Source organism: Ranitomeya variabilis, chromosome 4 (assembly GCF_051348905.1).
Source record: "Ranitomeya variabilis isolate aRanVar5 chromosome 4, aRanVar5.hap1, whole genome shotgun sequence".
NCBI lineage: Eukaryota > Metazoa > Chordata > Amphibia > Anura > Dendrobatidae > Ranitomeya > Ranitomeya variabilis.
The window spans coordinates 705498325-705521669 of record NC_135235.1 but is presented as its reverse complement, the minus strand read 5'-3'; the positions used below and the strand labels follow the sequence as shown (position 1 = coordinate 705521669).

The following is a 23345-nucleotide window of genomic DNA, read 5'->3' as shown; positions in this document are numbered from 1 at the left end:
TTTTGTAAGCACAACCCCCATCTGTGGACATTGGGCACTCAGACCATCCTCATGGAGTCGGTTTATGACCGTTTGTGCAAACACATGCACATTTGTGGCCTGCTGGAGGTCATTTTGCAGGGCTCCTCCTGTTCCTCCTTGCACAAAGGCTGAGCCCCTTCCACATCTCCTGGTGTACTGGCCTGTGTCCTGGTAGAGCCTCCAGCCTCTGGACACTACGCTGAGACACAACAAACCTTCTTGCCACAGCTCACAATGATGTGCAATCCTGGATGAGCTGCACCACCTGAGCCACTTATGTGGGTTGTAGAGTCCGTCTCTTGCTACCACGAGTGTGAAAGCACAACCTACATTCAAAAGTGACCAAAACATCAGCCAGATAGCATTGGTACCAAGATGTGGTCTGTGGTCCCCACCTGCAGAACCACTCCTTTTTTGAGTGTGTCTTGATAATTGCCAATAATTTCCAGCTGTTGTCTATTCCATTTGCACAACAGCATGTGAAATTGACAACCAAAGTGGACAGTTTGATATCACAGAAGTTTGATTTACTTGGAGTTATATTCTGTTTAAGTGTTCCCTTTATTATTTTGAGCAGTGTATTTTAGGCCACAGACAACAAGCAGTTTCTTCCTCGGAGTCGGCAGCTGAATACGTTTCTCATAGACTCATCTTCCATAATGCTAATTCTCGTCTCATTTACCGACACTGGAATCGGCATTAGCAATACTGCAGGAGATATTCATTACGTGACATGAGAAATAACTACTTCTTGATAAGAACAACATCATCTTCTACTACGGCTCTAGAAACATATTTGTCCAGAGTCCGTCACTGACTCCATCACCACCTGCCGTCTATATGAAGGTTTCCCGTCTTCCCTGCACTGTAATCTTCTATCACATTAGATCTCATGTTGGAGTCACACACAGAAGTTTGAGGCTTTTATAAGTGTCATGCTGCTACAGTGCAGTATAACGCAACCTCCACCAGAGGGAGCTTGAGAGGGAAGGGAGACTGCATACACAGAGAAGCACTGCAGAACAGCAGCATAGGCACCACCAAGTGCCGAGAGAGTGGTCCAACAAGCCGAGTCAAAAAACAACAATAGGCAGAAGTACTAAAGGGATCAGCAATACACGTGGTTAGGAACAAGCCAGGAGGTTCAGCAACGGTCAGAAGCGCATAAAACAAAGACAGGAGGCAGAAGAGAGTCTGAATACAAGCCAAGTCAGAAACCAGAGAATCAAAACCTAAACACTGGAGAAAGGGCCGACAGAGGGAGTCAACAGACACGGAGCAAGTCAGGGATCACAGCAGGACAAACCAAGAGCTACCAGAGTCAGGTTCACACGCCGAAGGCAGAACTATAGCTGACACTGCCAGCAGGATGCATGGGAGCTAAATAGCAAACCTGAACCCAGAATGAGGCAGAGCAAAATTAACTTGACATGATCCCACCCGGAAAAAGGGCAGACAGGATTAAACCCTGGAACGGATCATGACAAAAAGCTTTTTTGTTTGCATAAAAACAGCGGACAGAAATTATATGATCCCAAAGTCTCCATGTACAGTGTTTTATGGGATTTATTTCTGGCCTTAGGCTTTCCTATATTACAGGAAAAACACCAGGAAAAAAAAATATTTTTTTTGACACATTAAACATTTGTTTTGCTCATTTGGGCTCCAGAACATAGATTTAGGCTGGGTTCACATTGCGTTTACAGCAGCTCGTTCAACACATATGGTAACGGGCTGCTGTAAACGCAAGTGCCGGTATGGCAGCACGCTAGCGCAGATAGAGCATCTGCTAGCTCTATCTGCGCTAGCAGTGACGGACCCGGAAACGCTGAAGCCCGCGTCTCAGGGTCCTTCACTTAATGATGGCACATCCCTAGTGCACACCCATTGTGGGCGTGCCCTAGCGATGCGTCCGACATAGGAATTAATGGCGGCCTTAACGGACTACGTTACACCGCGTTTATGCCGCCGTGTAACGTAGTCCGTCTAGCGTGCCATATAAACGCAGTGTGAACCCAGCCTTACACTGCAGGGATGGCACAGGGGTGGCTACAACAAAGCCCTGGCAGTTTAACCACTTGCTGCTGCCAAAATCAAACATGACATCTAAGAAGGTGTGCCAGAGTTTGGCTGAATGCCCTCCGACCCGAAGTACTCGATAGTATGGGGCGGCCTAGTTACTACGATACTTACATGCCTAATAATGGTATCTGGGCCTGAAATGTACGAAGGTCTATTAGGCTGGGCCATAGGCAGCGTCCACTAGGACAACACCTTCTTGATTAATATGTTTGGCCCCGATTATAATAAAAAACCCTATACTCAACTCCCGTGCTGGCGCCGTTTGTATTGTTTAAATGTACCTGTAAATTCTAAATGTACCTGCAATGTTTGCTGAATTAAATAAAATACCTGTAGTAAAACACCCGTTACAAGTTCCCTCAATAATACAATACACATGTGTTTGCGGCGGTCAAAGAGACCCCGGATATTGTGCAAAGAAAATAAACATTTATTTAACCAAAAAATAACTGGGTTTAGGATCGGGGTCTATCTGAGGGTGATATGTGGTGGACCTTGGGGGTGTGGAGCTGAGGATTGGGTGGTAGCCGATAAAGGGGTTACAGGGGAAGGGGCAACAAATTAAAGGATTGGATCATGGATGGAACTGGACACATTGGGAGTAGACAACACAGTGGAATCATGGGAATGGATAGACAAACTGGAAGGGACAGACACAAGGGAAGGTAGTGACACATTTGAGAACAAAGACACATTGGTAGGTGAGGGTGCAGGTGGTGGGTCCAATTTTAGCAGGGTTTTTTGACTCCAGGTCTTCATCCTGGTGGAAATGTTATTAGTTTTGGACCTTTACTTTCTTGGCCGAGTGGGAGTGGTGGCCTCTGTAGCAGTCTTTTGGCGTGGTGCTGGACTGAGCAGCGTGGTGGATGCTGCTGGCTGCAGGGTAACATAGTAACAAAGTTATTAAGGTTGAAGGAAGACTTTAAGCCCATCTAGTTCAACCCATAGCCTAACCTAACATGCCATAACATGTTGATCCAGAGGAAGGCAAAAAAAAACCATGTGGCAAACAGTAAGCTTCACATTGGGGAAAAAAATTCCTTCCCGACTCCACATACGGCATTCAGACTAGTTCCCTGGATCAACGCCCTATCAAGGAAACTAGTGTATAACCTGTAACATTATGCTTTTCAAGAAAGGCATCTAGTCCCGTTAAATTTTAGCAATGAATCACTCATAACAACATCATACGGCAGAGAGTTCCATAGTCTCACTGCTCTTACAGTAAAGAATCCGCATCTGTGATTATGCTTAAACCTTCTTTCCTCCAGACGTAGAGGATGCCCCCTTGTCCCTGTCTCAGGTCTACGAGTAAAAAGGTCATTAGAAAGGTCTTTGTACTGTCCCCTCATATATTTATACATTAGAATAAGATCACCCCTTATCCTTTGTTTTTCTAAACTAAATAGCCCCAAGTGTAATAACCTGTCTTGGTATTGCAGACCCCCCAGTCCTCTAATAACTGAACTTGGTAGTGTGGTGGGTGCTGAACTTGGGAGCGTCGTAGATGCTGCTGGCCGCAGGGATGATGAAGTTGGCAGCGTGGTGGATCTGTGAACTGGAGGCGGGGGTGGTGGAGGATAGTTCGGCACTCTGGGAGTTTGAAAGTAGATGTTCGGCTGCTGGTAATATCTTCCGGCCTGTGGATTGTAACTTTGTGACTGCTGCTGCAGCAATGCTTGGCTGTAAGCAGCCTGGCAGGCCTGCATGACGTTGATCTGGAATTGAGGCGTAAGGTTTTCTGACACTTCCCGCTCTATTGAAGAAAAAAAAATGTCACGCCGGTCTCTCAAGGTCGGCTTCCAGGCGATCAAGGCATTTGTTGACATCCTGTATAAGTGTATTCACATGGGTGAACCTACTCTTCGGTCTATTACCAAGCACCTTAATCCCATCCTGGAAGACCGAGCTTAAGTGCATAAACTCGGGCATGAGTGACCTCTCCCAGGCCCTCTGCTGCTGATGAGAAGACCCAACAAAAGCAGCGGCAGAGGGCTGGGAGAGGGGAAAACCGGATGGATCGGCGGCTGCCTCTTCCTCAGCCTGTTAGGTTGCTACATCGCTGGTGGATGATTGGTATTATTATAGCACCTTTTATTCCATGGCGCTTTACATGTGAGGATAGGTATACATAATAAAAACAAGTACAATAATCTTAAACAATACAAGTCACAACTGGTACAGGAGGAGAGAGGACCCTGCCCGTGAGGGTTCACAATCTACAAGGGATGGGTGAGGATACAGTAGGTGAGGGTAGAACTGGTTGTGCAGTGGTTTGGTCGATCAGTGGTTACTGCAGGTTGCAGGCTTGTCGGAAGAGGTAGGTCTTCAGGTTCTTTTTGAAGCTTTCGATGGTAGGTGAGAGTCTGATATGTTGCGGGATTGTGCTTGTTCATTGGCTGGTCGATGAGGGTCCGCTCCAACAGAGGACAATCCAGGTTGTGTGGTGAAAAAAAAAAAAAAAAAAAAAGAAAAACGTTAGTAAAACACCAAAAAGAGGTTAAATAATAGTAAGAAAACAAAAGATACTCACATTCGGGTAGCAAGCGCAGGCATCAGAAAAAGCAAGGTTCCGGTGGTATTTGTATTTTCTGAGTATCCTTTGAGCAGCACCACTTTTAACCTGGTTCTACTGTCTCATGTCCTTGTTGAAAAGATCCTTCATCAAGCGCCAACGCACTCTTATTCGCTTCACTGTGGTGGGGAAAGAAAAAGGAAATAATGAATTGTAAAACAATGCACCTACATTTACAGTTTCACTGGTGCATCACACCACATTCAAATACTTACCAAAATCATTTCTGATACTGGCGTGGCACGGTCCTGATCATGCAGCAGCGATCTGGCCAATTCTTCCCAGAGTCGTCGAATCACAGCAATATCGGAGTGCTGACAGGTGTACCACAAGGTGAATTAGTTGCTCGTATTCAATGTCCTGTTTGGCTTCTTCCCGTTGTGAAACCTATAGATCCAATAAAACAAAATAATTTTAAGTAAAAATGAAACAAAAATGAATTACAACTCTGATGAAATGAATACTTACACCACGTATTTGCTCCTGAGCCCGAGGTACCTGTAAAGAAATTACATGATTTAACACAGCTATAGTATTGCCAGTCAATACATACCAATCAGTATAGCAAATGTGATTACATAATCGGTGTCATGTCCACCCTGGGAAGCAGTCACCTCTTCACTTGAGGACATGGTTGAAGAGCAGGCAGAGCCAAGCACAATGTAGCGCCCCCCCCCCCCCCCCCCCCCCAAAAAAAAAGGACACCAATACTTACATTACTAGTCAGCATAGCAGTCAGCACAGGACAGGGACAGGTAGCAGCACCAGGACTGATGCCAGCAGCAGAGACAGCAGCACCAGGAGAGACGCCAGCACCAGGAGACAACTATTGAAAAAAAAATAGGAGAATGAGTCTTCGTATATTAAAAACAATATTATTTATTAGTACCAAAAACATGATGAAAATATAAATAAATAAGTACAGTTTCAATTAAATATTATATTCATATGGATAAGAATTTGATCCTAAAGGTGACAATATTAAGTGGCCGCCAACCTGGACACATATGATGCAGCACTGAAGATGATGTCCAAATGGACAGTATATATAGCCATTAAATATAACTGTAAGAAAATCGTAAGCACATACCCCACATATAGTGGGACAAAGGTAACAGCGTAATTCAAGTCAGGTCATAAGGCTAATCTAGACTGAAAAGAGATCACATGTCTCTCACAATACAGCGCTGTTCAGAGAAATGTAAAAAAACATAGAATAAATAAAGAGTTAATTACCCATAATAGTATCTCCGATTCAGTCCAGTCCAGGGGGCGACCACTGACCGCGACGCGCGTTTTGCGAGCGTGACTGTCGCTTCCTCAAGGGGGGGGGGGGGATATAGATCAGGAGACAACTAGTCTTGTGCTTTTGTCCAGAGTCTTGAGAGTAATGGACTACCTGTCTCCACATCCCCTTTTATACATCATTGATTTTGCAGGTGGTAACATCGTTTCCTGGACATGATTAGTGTGAAGTACGCATTGCGTTTCGAATGCATACGTACTCATGTCCTTGCGTACCAATGCGTTGCCATAGACAGTAATGTGTTTTTACGCAATCATCTGCAATTGTCCGCATGTGGACGATTGCTCAATATTTGACGCGTCCAAAAATACATTTTGCGCAACGCCCCGCTGCACACCGCGAAACAATGCATGCGCAAAGCATACGCAAAGCATGTGAATGTATGCAAACGCATGTCCTTGCGTACACCATGTTAAATATATATATGCACGACACATGCAGATCTATGCGGATGAAACGCTGCGCGCACAGACGCAAATGTGAAACCAGCCTAAGAGAGCATCATACTGTGGAGAGGGGAGCTGAACAGGGGGGAGACTCAGGACATTATTTAGGCTATGTTCACACGGTGCGGTTTTTGCTGCGGATCCGCAGCGGATTTGCAGCTGCGGATCCGCAGACGTTTTCCATGCAGGGTACAGTACAATGTAACCCTATGGAAAACAAAATCTGCTGTGCCGACGATCCTTTTTTCCGCTGGAAAATCTGCGCTGATTTTCTGCGGAAAAAAAGAAGTAGCATGTCAATTCTTTCTGCGGATTCCGCTGCGGGTTTCCACCTGCCCCAATAGGAAAGTGCAGTTGGAAACCCGCAGTGGAATCCGCAGTAGAAACAGGACCAAAACCCGCAGGAGAAAGCCACCGCGGATTTCCACTGCGGGTTCACAAAATCAGGACCTGAAAAATCCGCAGCAAAAAAAGGATCGTGTGAACAAGCCCTAAATGTTAAGTGGGCACTTATTGTTATAGGGGGACTCTGGTTATTGTGTCAGAGGGGCACACAGGGATCATTATTACTTTCTAGGCGAGAAGAGGGCATTACTATATTCTAAAGGTTTGGTTTACCATCCAGAGCAGTGGTGGGCTATTCATTTTCCCGAGGGGCCACATGAGAGACTGCGATTATTGTGAAAGGCCGAACCAATAGGCTGAAATTAATTCTGCTCAATATTAATATCGATATGTTATAATTATTATATTATTGATAATTTTATGAATATTAATTGTATAATATTGAGCAGAATTAAGAATGTTGACATCCCCTATATATGCGTGCGACGTGTTTTGGCGGACCGTCGGCACAAAAAAATGTTCCATGTAACTTTTTTTTGTGCGTCGCGTCCGCCATTTTTGACCGCACATGCGCAGCCGAAACTCCGCCCCCTCCTCCCCGGATATTACAATGGGGCACAGCCCCACTGTATATTGTATGAGCGCCCCCAACAGCCCCTTATATGTGGCCCCACACAGCTTCCCCCATATGCGGCATGAGCCCCTCACAGCCTCCCTATATACAGCATGAGCCCCACACAGCCTCCCTATATACACTGCATGAGCCCCACACAGCCTCCCTATATACACTGCATGAGCCCCACACAGCCTCCCTATATACACTGCATGAGCCCCACACAGCCTCCCTATATACACTGCATGAGCCCCACACAGCCTCCCTATATACACTGCATGAGCCCCACACAGCCTCCCTATATACAGCATGAGCCCCACACAGCCTCCCTATATACACTGCATGAGCTCCACACAGCCTCCCTATATACGGCATGAGCCCCACACAGCCTCCCTATATACACTGCATGAGCTCCACACAGCCTCCCTATATACGGCATGAGCCCCACACAGCCTCCCTATATACACTGCATGAGCCCCACACAGCCTCCCTATATACAGCATGAGCCCCACACAGCCTCCCTATATACACTGCATGAGCTCCACACAGCCTCCCTATATACACTGCATGAGCCCCACACAGCCTCCCTATATACACTGCATGAGCCCCACACAGCCTCCCTATATACACTGCATGAGCCCCACACAGCCTCCCTATATACACTGCATGAGCCCCACACAGCCTCCCTATATACACTGCATGAGCCCCACACAGCCTCCCTATATACACTGCATGAGCCCCACACAGCCTCCCTATATACACTGCATGAGCCCCACACAGCCTCCCCATATACGGCATGAGCCCCACACAGCCTCCCCATATACGGCATGAGCCCCACACAGCCTCCCCATATACGGCAGGAGCCCCACACAGCCTCCCCATATACGGCAGGAGCCCCACACAGCCTCCCCATATACGGCAGGAGCCCCACACAGCCTCCCCATATACGGCAGGAGCCCCACACAGCCTCCCCATATACGGCAGGAGCCCCACACAGCCTCCCCATATACGGCAGGAGACCCACACAGCCTCCCCATATACGGCAGGAGCCCCACACAGTCTCCCCATATACGGCAGGAGCCCCACACAGCCTCCCCATATACGGCAGGAGCCCCATACAGCCTCCCCATATACGGCAGGAGCCCCACACAGCCTCCCCATATACGGCAGGAGCCCCACACAGCCTCCCCATATACAGCATGAGTCCCACACAGCCTCCCTATATACAGCATGAGTCCCACACAGCCTCCCCATATACAGCATGAGTCCCACACAGCCTCCCTATATACACTGCATGTCGCTCCCATAGCCTCCACATGTGCAGCATTGTCGCCTCCATATGCAGCACCATGTCGCCCCATGAGTACTGCACCATGTCACACCCCCATAGCCACCATGCCCACCCAAACAGCCCATACATGAGAAAAAAAAACAAAAACCACCACATACTCACCTCGGTCCCGTTCCCTGGTGCTCTGCTTCTCTCCCTGCCTCCGCTCACACGCTGATTGGTGGAGGAAGTGGCCGGAGGCCTCTCCACCAAAGCAATCAGTGGCGGGTATAGCACAGAGCCGCACATGGAGACGTGAACCTCTGATTTACAGCCCACGGCTGTCTCGGACTTTGCCCAGGCCTGATCTAGAGGGCACACAGTACCACATAGTAGGCGCAGTAATAGGGACACATACGGCAGCAGCAGCTCAGTACTGGGGTATTGGCAGGATTAGGAGGCTCTTCAGGTTGGGAATAGATGTGGAAGAGGCTGGAAATGTGAGAAGTCAGATATGTCTGGTGTAATCTCTGCAGAGGAGTTCTGGCTGGAGAAGTTGTCATGTCGGTCTGGGCCAGATGGAAAAGACGTCAGCTGTAAGTCACCATCTGTAACTGTGCTGTAATCTCCTATATGTTCTGCCGGGCTGAGATCTATCACTATATGTCACCATATGGCGGTAATATCAGTGCTGGTCTCTGTATAGAGATTATTTTCAGTAACAGCGCAGTCATCTGCTGAGGTTCTACTACATCCACACAGTACATTCATTCTTGGACAATGATGGAACTGTAGTGCCCGCCATGTTCTTTGACTTCCATACCTTACAGCCTCCCTTACTACGTAATAAGCTGACTGATATGGCGGTAGATGAGGGGTTGGTGAACAGGATAAGCGACTACCTGACAGACAGGCTGCAGTTTGTAAGGATGGGGGAGGTAGTATCTGGCAGTGTACGGAGCAGTGTTGGAGCCCCTCAGGGTACAGTGCTGTCGCCCTTCCTCTTCACATTGTATACAGCTGACTGTCAGTATAAATCAGATTTTTGTTACCTCCTAAAATTCTCAGATGACTCAGTGATTGTAGGGGGCATTGTGGGGGGCCGGGGGGGAGGAATATAGATGGATGGTTTCTGACTTTGTGGATTGGTGTGCCAGACTTAAGGTACCTTCACACTAAGCGAAGCTGCAGCGATACAGACAACGATGCCGATCGCTGCAGCGTCGCTGTTTGGTCGCTGGAGAGCTGTCACACAGACAGCTCTCCAGCGACCATCGATGCCGAGGTCCCCGGGTAACAAGGGTAAACATCGGGTTGCTAAGCGCAGGGCCACGCTTAGTAACCCGATGTTTACCCTGGTTACCATTGTAAAAGTAAAAAAAAACAAACAGTACATACTCACCTTCGCGTCCCCCGGCGTCTGCTTCCCTGCACTGACTGAGTGCTGGCCCTAACAGCAGAGCGGTGACGTCACCGCTGTGCTGTACTTTCACTTTACGGCCGGCGCTCAGTCAGTGCAGGAAGCTGACGCCGGGGGACACGAAGGTGAGTATGTACTGTTTGTTTTTTTTACTTTTACGATGGTAACCAGGGTAAACATCGAGTTACTAAGCGCGGCCCTGCGCTTAGTAACCCGATATTTACCCTGGTTACCATTGTAAAACATCGCTGGTATCGTTGCTTTTGCTGTCAAACACAACGATACACGGCGATCTGACGACCAAATAAAGTTCTGAACTTTCAGCAACAACCAGCGATATCACAGCAGGATCCTGATCGCTGCTGCCTGTCACACTCAACGATATCGCTAGCCAGGACGCTGCAACGTCACGGATCGCTAGCGATATCGTTTAGTGTGAAGGTACCTTAACTGTCTAGAACTAAATGTAAAGACAACCAAGGAGTTGGTGGTGAGTTACAGAAGGAAAAAGGAGGATTACTTACCGATCACTATTGCTGGCCAGGAGGTGGAGATGGTGGAGAGCTACATATATTTGGAGGTTCACCTTCACGGTAAACTTGATTGGAGGTGTCATACAGAACATGTTTACAAGAAGGGAATGAGCAGACTGTACTTTCTTCGGAAGCTTGGGTCGTTCAATGTGTGCAGTAAAATGCTGGAAATGTTCTACCAGTCCGTTGTGGCAAGCGCTAGTGAGGAGCGAATATACTCGTTGCTCGGGTGGTCTCCGAGTATTTGTTAGTGCTCGGAGACTTAGTTTTCTTTGCCGCAGCTGAATGATTTACAGCTGATAGACAGCTTGATTAAATGTGGGGATTCCCTAAGAACGAGGCAACCCCCACATGTACTCAGGCTGGCTAACAGCTGTAAATCATGCAGCTACATCGACAAAAACTAAATCTCCGAGCAGTCACAAATACTCGGAGACCACCGAGCGTGCTTGGGAAAACCCGAGCAACGAGTATATTCGCTCATCACTAGCAAGCACCATCTTTTTTGCTATCATTTGCTGGGGCAGTAGCTGATGCAAATAAGCTCAAGAAAATTATCAAGAAGGCAAGCGGTGGCCTCCATCTGGACTCTTGAGGAGGTATTGGAGAATAAGATTCAGAAGAAGTGTAGGGCTATAATGATCAATAACACACACCCACTATACGAGCTGTTCTTGAAGCAGAAGAGCACATTCAGCAGCCGTCTAATCCTACTAAGGTGTAAGAATGTAATGTTGGTATACTTGTGCAAGTTTTGTGTCCTAATATTTTATGTACTGCTGTTTGTATTGCTGCTGTAATACCGTAATTTCCACCGGGATCGATAACGTGTGTATCATAAGGCCGGAGTCACATTACTATATAACACGGCCGAGGGGTATGCGATAACACCTCACACAGCACTCGGCCCCGTGTTACTCTCTGGGGCAGTGAAAGTCTGGGATTGGTAGCAATACTCGGCTCACTCACCCCCATACAAGTCTACAGGTGTCACCCGAGTGAAGGGGGCGCCACCATAGTATAATCAGGGTTACAGGTTATGGGGCCACTCAGAAGGTTCTCCCTGATCCAAACCCACTAGATGCCCCCAGTAATGGGGAATCTCCACATCCCTCCACCTGCAGAGCCGCACTCCACATAGAGAATAATGGAGTCTCCAGCACCTACCTCCACCCGCAGAGCCGCACTCCACATAGAGAATAATGGAGCCTCCAGCACCGACCTCCACCCGCAGAGCCGCACTCCACATAGAGAGTAATGGGGCCTCCAGCACCGACCTCCACCCGCAGAGCCACACTCCACATAGAGAATAATGGAGCCTCCAGCACCAACCTCCACCCGCAGAACAACAGGACACCACAAATATGGCTGCTCTGTATGTGCACAGGACCTGTGATGAGGTCACAGGAGGGGAGGAGTCAGGGGTCACATGATCAGGGGCCTCAGTGTATGCAGGACTCTGCTGTTCTTGTTGTTATGGTGTTGGATGTTTGGGGTCAGGAGGGGTTTACAGTGTGGATATAGCAGAGCCACGAGTGTACGGAGCGAAGCCGCAAGTGTTCGAGGTGTACGGAGTGGAGCCGCGAGTGTTCGAGGTGTACGGAGCTGAGCCGCGTATGTATGAGGTGTACTGACTGGAGCCACATGTGTACAAGGTGTACGAAGCGGAGCCAGAGGCATAGCTAGGGTTTCAACTTAGGGGGGGCGAAACATCTGAGTGGGCCCCTAACCAGCTAACCCTGATTACAGCTACAGTTGCGCACTCTTATTGTGAATATAGGGGAACCTCAGAATATGACCGCACTGTTATTGAAAATAAATCTATATACAAAAACGAACATTGACGTTACCGCCATATTGGGACCATATGCACAATAATAATGTCCCCTAAGTTCCCCCATGTACTGCTCCATTATACACAGTATTGTGAGCTTAAAGGGAACCTGTCACCTGAATATGGCGGGACCGGTTTTGGGTCATATGGACGGGGTTTTCGGGTGTTTGATTCACCCTTTCCTTCTGGCTGCATGCTGGCCGCAATATTGGATTGAAGTTCATTCTCTGTCCTCCGTAGTACATGCCTGCACAAGGCAATATTGCCTTGCACTGGCGTGCACTCCGGAGGACAGAGAATGAACTTCAATCCAATATTGCGGCCAGCATGCAGCCAGCGGGTAAGGAAAGGGTGAATCAAACACCCGAAAACCCCGCCCATATAATCCAAAACTGGTCCCGCCAAATTCAGGTGACAGGTTCCCTTTAAAGCTTCCCTATACACAGTATGATGATTCTATAACTCCCCTATACACTGTATGATGTTCCCACTGCTCCCCTCTACACAGTATGATGTTCCCAATGCTCCCCTATACACAGTATAATGCTGACAGAACTCCACTATAGAAAATATAATGCCCCCCAGAGCTCCCCTATATACAGTGTAATGGGCCAACAGCTCCCATATGCACAATATGCCTTCACAGTTCCCTATACACAGTATGATGGGGCCACAGCTTCCTTATACACAGTATGATGGGGCCACAGCTTCCTTATACACAGTATGATGGGGCCACAGCTTCCTTATACACAGTATGATGGGGCCACAGCTTCCTTATACACAGTATGATGGGGCCACAGCTTCCTTATACACAGTATGATGGGGCCACAGCTTCCTTATACACAGTATGATGGGGCCACAGCTTCCTTATACACAGTATGATGGGGCCACAGCTTCCTTATACACAGTATGATGGGGCCACAGCTTCCTTATACACAGTATGATGGGGCCACAGCTTCCTTATACACAGTATGATGGGGCCACAGCTTCCTTATACACAGTATGATGGGGCCACAGCTTCCTTATACACAGTATGATGGGGCCACAGCTTCCTTATACACAGTATGATGGGGCCACAGCTTCCTTATACACAGTATGATGGGGCCACAGCTTCCTTATACACAGTATGATGGGGCCACAGCTTCCTTATACACAGTATGATGGGGCCACAGCTTCCTTATACACAGTATGATGGGGCCACAGCTTCCTTATACACAGTATGATGGGGCCACAGCTTCCTTATACACAGTATGATGGGGCCACAGCTTCCTTATACACAGTATGATGGGGCCACAGCTTCCTTATACACAGTATGATGGGGCCACAGCTTCCTTATACACAGTATGATGGGCCCGTAGCTCCCTTAGACACAGTATGATGGGCCCGCAGCTCCCTTAGACACAGTATGATGGGCCCGCAGCTCCCTTAGACACAGTATGATGGGCCCGCAGCTCCCTTAGACACAGTATGATGGGCCCGCAGCTCCCTTAGACACAGTATGATGGGCCCGCAGCTTCCTTATACACAGTATGATGGGCCCGCAGCTTCCTTATACACAGTATGATGGGCCCACAGCTTCCTTATACACAGTATGATGGGCCCGCAGCTCCCTTATACACAGTATGATGGGCCCACAGCTCCCTTATACACAGTATGATGGGCCCGCAGATCCCTTAGACACAGTATGATGGGCCCGCAGATCCCTTAGACACAGTATGATGGGCCCACAGCTTCCTTATACACAGTATGATGGGCCCACAGCTTCCTTATACACAGTATGATGGGCTCACAGCTTCCTTATACACAGTATGATGGGCCCACAGCTTCCTTATACACAGTATGATGGGCCCGCAGCTCCCTTATACACAGTATGATGGGCCCACAGCTCCCTTATACACAGTATGATGGGCCCGCAGATCCCGTACAAACAGTATGATGGACTTACAGCTCCCGTATACACAGTATGATGGACCCGCAGCTCCCTTATACACAGTATGATGGACTCCCAGCTCCCTTATACACAGTATGATGGACTCCCAGCTCCCTGTCATGATTTGGATGCCCCGGTCATTTACTCATCCTCCGGCGTATTCACTATTTTGTGGCACTGCTGCAGTGCCACTGCTCAAACTTGTGAGCGCAGCTTCTGACAGGCCAGAAGTTAGAAGCTATGTCACAAGCACTCAATGTAAGACTTTGAGGCTATGTGCACTTGTTGTGGATTCGTGTGCGGATTTACTGCGGATTTCCTGTGTTTTTTTGTGCAGACTTCGCCTGCGTTTTAACACCTGCGCAATCCTATACAGGAGCAGGTGTAAAACGCTGCGGAATCCTCAAACAGAATTGACATGCTGCGGAAAATACAACGAAGCGTTTCCGCGCTGTATTTTCCGCACCATGGGCACTGCGGATTTGGTTTTCCATAGGTGTACATGGCACTGTACACCAGATGGAAAACTGCTGCAAATCCGCTGCGGCCAATCCGCAACGTGTGCACATAGCCTGAGAGTGAGAAATAGGCCAGAACGAGGCTCCCATAGACTCACACTGATTAGTGACCTCTGCGCTGCTCCATGAAACACTGGAGCCTCGGACAGGTCACAAACTGCAGGAGACGGAGCAGAGCGGAGACTAAAACAGATGAAAATGCCAGAAGGTGAGTATCAGACAGGGGCAGGGGACGCGGATTTTCAGCACTGCTCCAGCAATGAAATAAATAATAATGCTGGAGTGGTGCTGTAAATGTGATGCAGCTCTTGGTTACTGTATGCGGGCTCCTTATACTAAAACTCATAAAAGACCCAGGTGGTCCGTATCAAAAGCCCCCTACCACCCCCAATCTCCCCAGACAGGAAATATTACATGATGGAGTACATATAATATCATAACTAAACATTATAATATTCAGCCCCCAGTGACCTGTCTCCCCTCCCCCACTTTAGCCCCATCATCTCACATCCACCCCCTCAGTGCCATGTCCCACCTCAACCACCTTCTGCCCTCACAATACCCCCATGGCCTCACATTCACCCCCCAGTCCCCTGTCCCCCTTCCCCCACAATACCCCCATGGTCTCACATTCACCCCCCAGTACCCTGTCCCCCCTCCCCCACAATACCCCCATGGTCTCACATTCACACCCCAGTACCCTGTCCCCCCTCCCCCACAATACCCCCATGGCCTCACATTCACTCCCCCGTACCTTGCCCCCCCCCCCCACAATACCCCCATGGCCTCACATTCACTCCCCCGTACCCTGCCCCCCCTCCCCCACAATACCCCCACGGTCTCACATTCACCCCCCAGTACCCTGTCCCCCCTCCCCCACAATACCCCCACGGTCTCACATTCACTCCCCCGTACCCTGCCCCCCCTCCCCCACAATACCCCCACGGCCTCACATTCACCCACCAGTCCCCTGTCCCCCTTCCCCCACAATACCCCCATGGTCTCACATTCACCCCCCAGTACCCTGTCCCCCCTCCCCCACAATACCCCCATGGTCTCACATTCACCCCCCAGTACCCTGTCCCCCCTCCCCCACAATACCCCCATGGTCTCACATTCACTCCCCCGTACCCTGCCCCCCCTCCCCCACAATACCCACATGGTCTCACATTCACTCCCCCGTACCCTGCCCCCCCTCCCCCACAATACCCCCATGGTCTCACATTCACTCCCCCGTACCCTGCCCCCCTCCCCCACAATACCCCCATGGCCTCACATTCACCCCCCAGTACCCTGTCCCCCCTCCCCCACAATACCCCCATGGCCTCACATTCACCCCCCAGTACCCTGTCCCCCCTCCCCCACAATACCCCCATGGTCTCACATTCACTCCCCCGTACCCTGCCCCCCCTCCCCCACAATACCCACATGGTCTCACATTCACTCCCCCGTACCCTGCCCCCCCTACCCCACAATACCCCCATGGTCTCACATTCACTCCCCCGTACCCTGCCCCCCTCCCCCACAATACCCCCATGGCCTCACATTCACCCCCCAGTACCCTGTCCCCCCTCCCCCACAATACCCCCATGGCCTCACATTCACCCCCCAGTACCCTGTCCCCCCTCCCCCACAATACCCCCATGGTCTCACATTCACTCCCCCGTACCCTGCCCCCCCTCCCCCACAATACCCACATGGTCTCACATTCACCCCCCAGTACCCTGTCCCCCCTCCCCCACAATACCCCCATGGTCTCACATTCACTCCCCCGTACCCTGCCCCCCTCCCCCACATTACCCCCATGGCCTCACATTCACCCCCCAGTACCCTGCCCCCCCCTCCCCCACAATACCCCCATGGTCTCACATTCACTCCCCCGTACCCTGCCCCCCTCCCCCACAATACCCCCATGGCCTCACATTCACCCCCCAGTACCCTGTCCCCCCTCCCCCACAATACCCCCATGGCCTCACATTCACCCCCCAGTACCCTGTCCCCCCTCCCCCACAATACCCCCATGGTCTCACATTCACTCCCCCGTACCCTGCCCCCCCTCCCCCACAATACCCACATGGTCTCACATTCACCCCCCAGTACCCTGTCCCCCCTCCCCCACAATACCCCCATGGCCTCACATTCACCCCCCAGTACCCTGCCCCCCTCCCCCACAATACCCACATGGTCTCACATTCACCCCCCAGTACCCTGTCCCCCCTCCCCCACAATACCCCCATGGCCTCACATTCACCCCCCAGTACCCTGTCCCCCCTCCCCCACAATACCCCCATGGTCTCACATTCACTCCCCCATACCCTGCCCCCCCTCCCCCACAATACCCACATGGTCTCACATTCACCCCCCAGTACCCTGTCCCCCCTCCCCCACAATACCCCCATGGTCTCACATTCACTCCCCCGTACCCTGCCCCCCTCCCCCACAATACCCCCATGGCCTCACATTCACCCCCCAGTACCCTGCCCCCCCCTCCCCCACAATACCCCCATGGTCTCACATTCACTCCCCCGTACCCTGCCCCCCTCCCCCACAATACCCCCATGGCCTCACATTCACCCCCCATACCCTGTCCCCCCTCACTCACTTTCAGCCCCCACAAAACCCCAGCGGTCTCACACTGACATACCTGAATTTAATAAACCTAATAAATTCCATCCCCACTTACTGATAAAGTTTGCACTGCAGGCAGGAGCAGGAAGTGTGAGTGAAATGCAAGATGGGCACCAGGATGGTAAATGCTAGAGTGTATGGGCTCCTTCCAGGTGTGACGTCATTTCCGGGTGCGTGTCCTATCGGGGGGCGTGTCCTATCGGGGGGCGTGTCCTATCGGGGGGCGTGTTCTGAGTTCACATCATGGGCGTATTCTCTTTTTACCAAGGCGGCAAAGGAAAGCAGCAGCATGACAGCTTCTAGACGCCATGGAGGTCAGTGGTTTCAGGGTGAAAAATGCTACTTGCCGATCGCTATTGGGGGGAGGCCCTGTGGTGGTCGACCTACTTGTCTGTGCGGGGAGCGACCTGTGGTGGGATTTTGGGGGGCTCCGCTGCTGCTGGCTATTGTGGGGGACCGCTGCGGTGGGATTTTGGGGGGCTCCGCTGCTGCTGGCTATTGTGGGGGACCGCTGCGGTGGGATTTTGGGGGGCTCCGCTGCTGCTGGCTATTGTGGGGGACCGCTGCGGTGGGATTTTGGGGGGCTCCGCTGCTGCTGGCTATTGTGGGGGACCGCTGCGCTGCTGCTGGCTATTGTGGGGGACCGCTGCGGTGGGATTTTGGGGGGCTCCGCTGCTGCTGGCTATTGTGGGGGATCCCTGCGGTGGGATTTTGGGGGGCTCCGCTGCTGCTGGCTTTTGTGGGGGACCCCTGCGGTGGGATTTTGGGGGGCTCCGCTGCTGCTGGCTATTGTGGGGGACCCCTGCGGTGGGATTTTGGGGGGCTCCGCTGCTGCTGGCTATTGTGGGGGACCGCTGAGGTGGGATTTTGGGGGGCTCCGCTGCTGCTGCTGGCTATTGTGGGGGACCGCTGCGCTGGGATTTTGGGGGGCTCTGCTGCTGCTAGCTATTGTGGGGGACCGCTGCGCTGGGATTTTGGGGGGCTCCGCTGCTGCTGCTGGCTATTGTGGGGGACCGCTGCGCTGGGATTTTGGGGGGCTCCGCTTGTGCTGGGATTTTGGGGGGCTTCGCTGCTGGCTATTGTTGGATTTTGTGGGGGGGGGGGGGAATGCTGCTGGCTGTTGTGGTGGACCCCTGTGGTAGGTGACCTGCTTGTGTGAGGGGGCGACCCATTTTAGTGGGGGGCAACCTGCTTGGGGGGGGGGGTGACCTGCTGCTGGCAATTGGGGGGACCCCTGTGGGATTTAGGGGTGACCTGCTTATGGGGGTGACCTGTTTGGGGTGGGAGACCTGCTGCTGGCTATTGGGGTGACCCCTATGGTGGGACCCCTGTGGTGTGATTTGGGGGCGACCTGCTCACGGGGGACCCCTTTTAGTGAGGGTGACCTGCTTATGGTCGGGTTTGGGGAGGCGACCTGCTTGTGGAGGGGTGACCTGCTGATGGCTATTGATGGGCCCCTGTGGTGGGGTTTGGGGGTGACCTGCTGGCTATTGGGGGGCCCTGTGGTGGGGTTTGGAGGTGACGTGCTGCTTACGGGGTGGACCCCTTTTAGTGGGGGCAACCTGCTGCTGGCTATTGGGAAGACCCCGGTGGTGGGGTTTGAGGGCGACATGCTTGTGGTCGGGTTTTGGGAGGGCGTGACCTGCTGTCTATTGGGGGGGACCCTTGTGGTGGGGAGACCTGCTGCAAGCTATTGGGGGACCCCTGTGGTGGGATGTGGGGGTGACCTGCTTGTGGTGGGATGTGGGGAGGCGACCTGCATGTGAGGTGTGACCTGCTGCAGGCTATTGGGGGGACCCCTGTGGTGAGATTTGAGGGCGAGCTGCTTGTGGGGTGCGACCTGCTTGTCGTGGAATGTGGGGAGGCGACCTGCTTGTCGTGGAATGTGGGGAGGCGACCTGCTTGTCGAGGAATGTGGGGAGGCGACCTGCTTGTCGAGGAATGTGGGGAGGCGACCTGCTTGTCGAGGAATGTGGGGAAGCGACCTGCTTGTCGAGGAATGTGGGGAGGCGACCTGCTTGTCGAGGAATGTGGGGAGGCGACCTGCTTGTCGTGGAATGTGGGGAGGCGACCTGCTTGTCGAGGAATGTGGGGAGGCGACCTGCTTGTCGAGGAATGTGGGGAGGCGACCTGCTTGTCGTGGAATGTGGGGAGGCGACCTGCTTGTCGAGGAATGTGGGGAGGCGACCTGCTTGTCGAGGAATGTGGGGAGGCGACCTGCTTGTCGAGGAATGTGGGGAGGCGACCTGCTTGTCGAGGAATGTGGGGAGGCGACCTGCTTGTCGAGGAATGTGGGGAGGCGACCTGCTTGTCGTGGAATGTGGGGAGGCGACCTGCTTGTCGTGGAATGTGGGGAGGCGACCTGCTTGTCGTGGAATGTGGGGAGGCGATCTGCTGCTGGCTATTGGGGGGGGATCCCGTGGTGGGATTTGGGGACGACCTGCTGCTTACGGATGGAACCCTTTTATTAGGGGGTGACCTTCTTACTGGGGATCCCTTTTATTGGGAGGCGACCTGCTTATGGGTTGGGTTTGGTGGGGCTGAAGAGGGTTTAAGCTGGGTGGGGGGTGGACATCCGAAGGGGTTGTGTGCTGGGTGGGGGGTCCACGTCCGATGGGGTTTTGTTCTGGGTGGGGGTCTGCATCTGGGGATTTGTGCTGGTTGGGGGGTCCGCATCTGGGGGTTTGTGCTGGGTGGGGGGTCCGCATCTGGGGGTTTGTGGGGGTTGGACGTCCGATGGGGGTTTGTGGGGGTTGGACGTCCGAAGAGAGTTTAAGCTGGGGTGGCGTTCGATTGGGGGGGGGTGTCTGATGGGATTTATGGTTGGGGCAGGGGGCGTCATATTTGGATTTACGCTTGAGGGGAGGGAATGTGTGGTGGGCTTTGGATTTATCCTATGGGGTCTGCTGGTTAATGTGAGGTGGAGGTTTCTGACTGGGGGAGCGAGGTTATGCTGTGTGGCCATCTGGTTGATGTGGGGGGGGGGCTAATGCTTCATTGGGGTACACAAAAAAAACATGAGTGTATGCTGCTTATGCTATGCAAAAAAAAAAAAAAATAGGTATTTCCCTGTAGAGTTGGCTACACCACCAACTGGCTCGAAGCTAATCCTTTTTAGCTTAACCCCTTAGTGACGGAGCCAAATTTTTGAAATCTGACCAGTGTCACTTTATGTGGTAATAACTCTGCAACGCTTCAACAAATCCCAGTGATTTTGAGAATGTTTTTTCATGACACATTATACTTTATGATCATGGTAAATCTAGGTCAATATGTTTTGTGTTTATTTATAAAAAGTATCAAAAATTTTAGTAAAATGTTAAAAAATTTGCACTTTTCTAAATTTGAATGATTATCTCTTTAATCCAGATGGTCATACCACAGCGAACCATTTCCCACGTGTCGGCTTTATATCAGCACCATTTGTAAAATGTTATTTTGTTTTGTTAGCATTTTATGAGGTTTAAAAATGTAGCATCAATTTTTCATATTTTCAAGGAAATTTACACAATTTCTTTTTTTAAGGACTTATCCATGTTTACAGTGACTTTAGGGGTCCTATATATTATAAAACCCCCAAAAGTGATACCATTTTAAAAACAGCACCCCCTAGACATATTGAAAACTGCAGTCAGTTAGTTTGTTAACCATTCAGGTGCTTTACAGGCATTAATGCAGAGTGACATGACAGAAATGAAAATGTCTATTTTTCCCACCTAAATGCCTCTAACTTCTGAACAGATTACTACAGCAGTCAGACTGTAAGGCCGCTATTTGGTCATGAACTGCCATGGCAAACATCAGGGCCACACAATCATGATCTGAGTGCACCAATTTGGATAAAGAGGAAGCCCCCACACTCTGTTAACCATTTATAATGATGTAGTCACTACTGACAGCAGCATCTAAGGGGTTAAACAGATTTGGATGGTGCAAACACTGATCATGGCTGATACAGCAAGTTGTCAGCTATAGTGCACAGCCGACAGCTGCTGGATTGTCACCTGTATGGGGAGGCTATTCTCTTATATCTCAGGTCAGTTAAAAGACGTATTGGCGGCCATTAAGGGGATAATGTCTGTAGGAGGCAGACATGGGTCTGGACCACCCAGCCCAGTTTTTGACTTAGGTTTTGGGGTTTTTTTATTAACGATTTTTCTTTTTCTTTTTCTTTTTTTTTTTTTTTCAGATACGGCTTTTGAGGGCAACAGTGGAATTGTCACTCTAATCTCCCACCTAGAATTGTCACTACCATATCATCTGTGGTCTACGAGGCAAGGCCCTAACACATCAAGAGTGTTTGTGGTTCCCCAGAGGACGGTCCATGCCACGAATCCCCCTACCCTCTCGCCCCCCCCCCCAGAGCCAGATAGAGTAGGGAGGGAAGACGAATCCGTTATGTGCCAGCCGCCGAAAGGTCTGCGTCCAGGTTATTCCATGCCCATCTTCATCATCGGTCTGTGGAGAATGATGTGTGATCTTCAGGACAGGTATATCCTACCAGGCAGTGAGGGGGCTACTTATAAAAAAAAAAAAAAAAAAAAAAAAAAAAAATGGAAAGGACAGGACAAATATGTCCTAGTTTGCCCCTGAGCCATATGGACGTCTCCTGAGGAAACCTTCCTATTCATGCAGCCTCCATGTTTTCCAGTTTTCCAGAGGCTCCTGTGACTCTGCTCTTAAAATATCCAGGCTTCGGTCTAGGCCTTCTCTGGTGGCTGGTCCACACCGCCAGTGCCCTGAACAATCATGCACGCCAACTTTCTAGTGCGTCCTACTCTGCGCCTATCAGATTAAGAGTAATTCGCTTCTGCAACAGAGGACTAAAGTCTGCCTCCCAAGAGATCTGCTGTTCAATGTTGGTTGTCTTGGAAATGTTCTGTCCAAAAAACCGACGGGACAACTCTCCGACCCGCCAGGAAAAGACGAGACCTTCCTTTAGGCCCCCCCCCCTCCTGGCATCCATGAACCCACCAGCACTGGTCTGCTAGGCCTGGATCTAGCAGACTCTCTTCGACATGATGGGGCGTTCCCACCTTGGATGTTTCTCAGGGTCGGCTGCCGTGTCCTTCACAATTCAAGGCCGGTATTATGATCTTTGGTCCGGGCCACCGAAACCTCAGACACCGGAGGCAAGCCTGGGGGGGCAGAGCCACATACCAAACCGACAGTCCAGCCCGCAGGCACCAACAGCATACTACAGTTTTACAATACTTTAGAAATGCATAAAATGAAACAAGCAAAGGCATAAAGTTATTCAATGCAAAATAAATGCAGTTTTATAAAATTAGAAATGTTTCTATATCTAATGTTAAAATGATATTTATCCAGTATTTCTATAAGTAAAAGTCTGAGATTTCTGTGGGAAATGGTAATTTGTTCCTCTTAAACCAGTTCTGAATGTAAATAAAACATTGCTCTGATGAAGTCTCCACATTGTATTTTCGCCTTTCATTTCATGCGTAGGGCAGGACAAGCCCATGATGTATCTGTGTAACACATGTAAGGTGCTATAATAACAGCCTTAGGCTGGTTTCACACCAGCGTTCGGCAGGGCTGCGGATGGCAGCCTTCTTCCTCCGTTAAGGCTACTTTCACATTAGCGTTGTGTGACGCACGTCTCAATGCGTCGTTTTGGAGAAAAAACGCATCCTGCAAAGTTGCCTGCATGATGCGTTTTTTTCTTCATAGACTTTCATTAGCGACGCATTGGGACGGATTGCCACACGTCGCATCCGTCGTGTTTTGGCGAACCGTCGGCACAAAAAAAAACGTTCCATGTAACTTTTTTTGTGCGTCGAGTCCGCCATTTTCGACCGCGCAT

At 50.6% G+C, this 23345-nt stretch overlaps 2 protein-coding genes and 1 long non-coding RNA gene across 7 annotated transcripts in view; 1 reads left to right on the top strand and 2 right to left on the bottom strand.

Annotated features, from left to right (window-relative positions):
• LOC143766495 (uncharacterized) overlaps positions 1-11915 on the bottom strand; it is a 122563-nt gene extending 110648 nt beyond the window's left edge. The window contains exon 1 of one of the 3 annotated variants that reach the window (XM_077254221.1): positions 11859-11915. The gene's annotated coding sequence lies outside the window, so the exon portion shown is untranslated. Of the gene's footprint in view, positions 1-11803 lie in introns of all 3 variants that reach the window. The other 2 variants (XM_077254219.1, XM_077254220.1) reach the window with 2 other exon arrangements.
• LOC143766486 (uncharacterized) overlaps positions 1-17691 on the bottom strand; it is a 40595-nt gene extending 22904 nt beyond the window's left edge. Inside the window, exons 1-5 of one of the 3 annotated variants that reach the window (XM_077254201.1) lie at positions 17577-17691; positions 5394-5504; positions 5147-5176; positions 4894-5065; positions 3529-4797 (exon numbers count right to left, since the gene is read on the bottom strand). Coding sequence is in view for 1 of the 3 variants with exons in the window: in XM_077254200.1 (XP_077110315.1) it covers positions 11779-11805 (27 nt within the window). In the remaining 2 variants the exon portion in view is untranslated. Of the gene's footprint in view, positions 1-3528; positions 4798-4893; positions 5066-5146; positions 5177-5393; positions 5505-11778; positions 11899-17576 lie in introns of those variants that run through there. The other 2 variants (XM_077254202.1, XM_077254200.1) reach the window with 2 other exon arrangements.
• Positions 17692-17748: 57 nt separating this feature from the next.
• Positions 17749-22953, top strand: LOC143766480 (uncharacterized). The gene is made up of 2 exons (XR_013213575.1): positions 17749-17835; positions 21711-22953. It is a non-coding gene; the product is annotated as an uncharacterized LOC143766480 (long non-coding RNA).
• Positions 22954-23345: the final 392 nt, after the last annotated feature.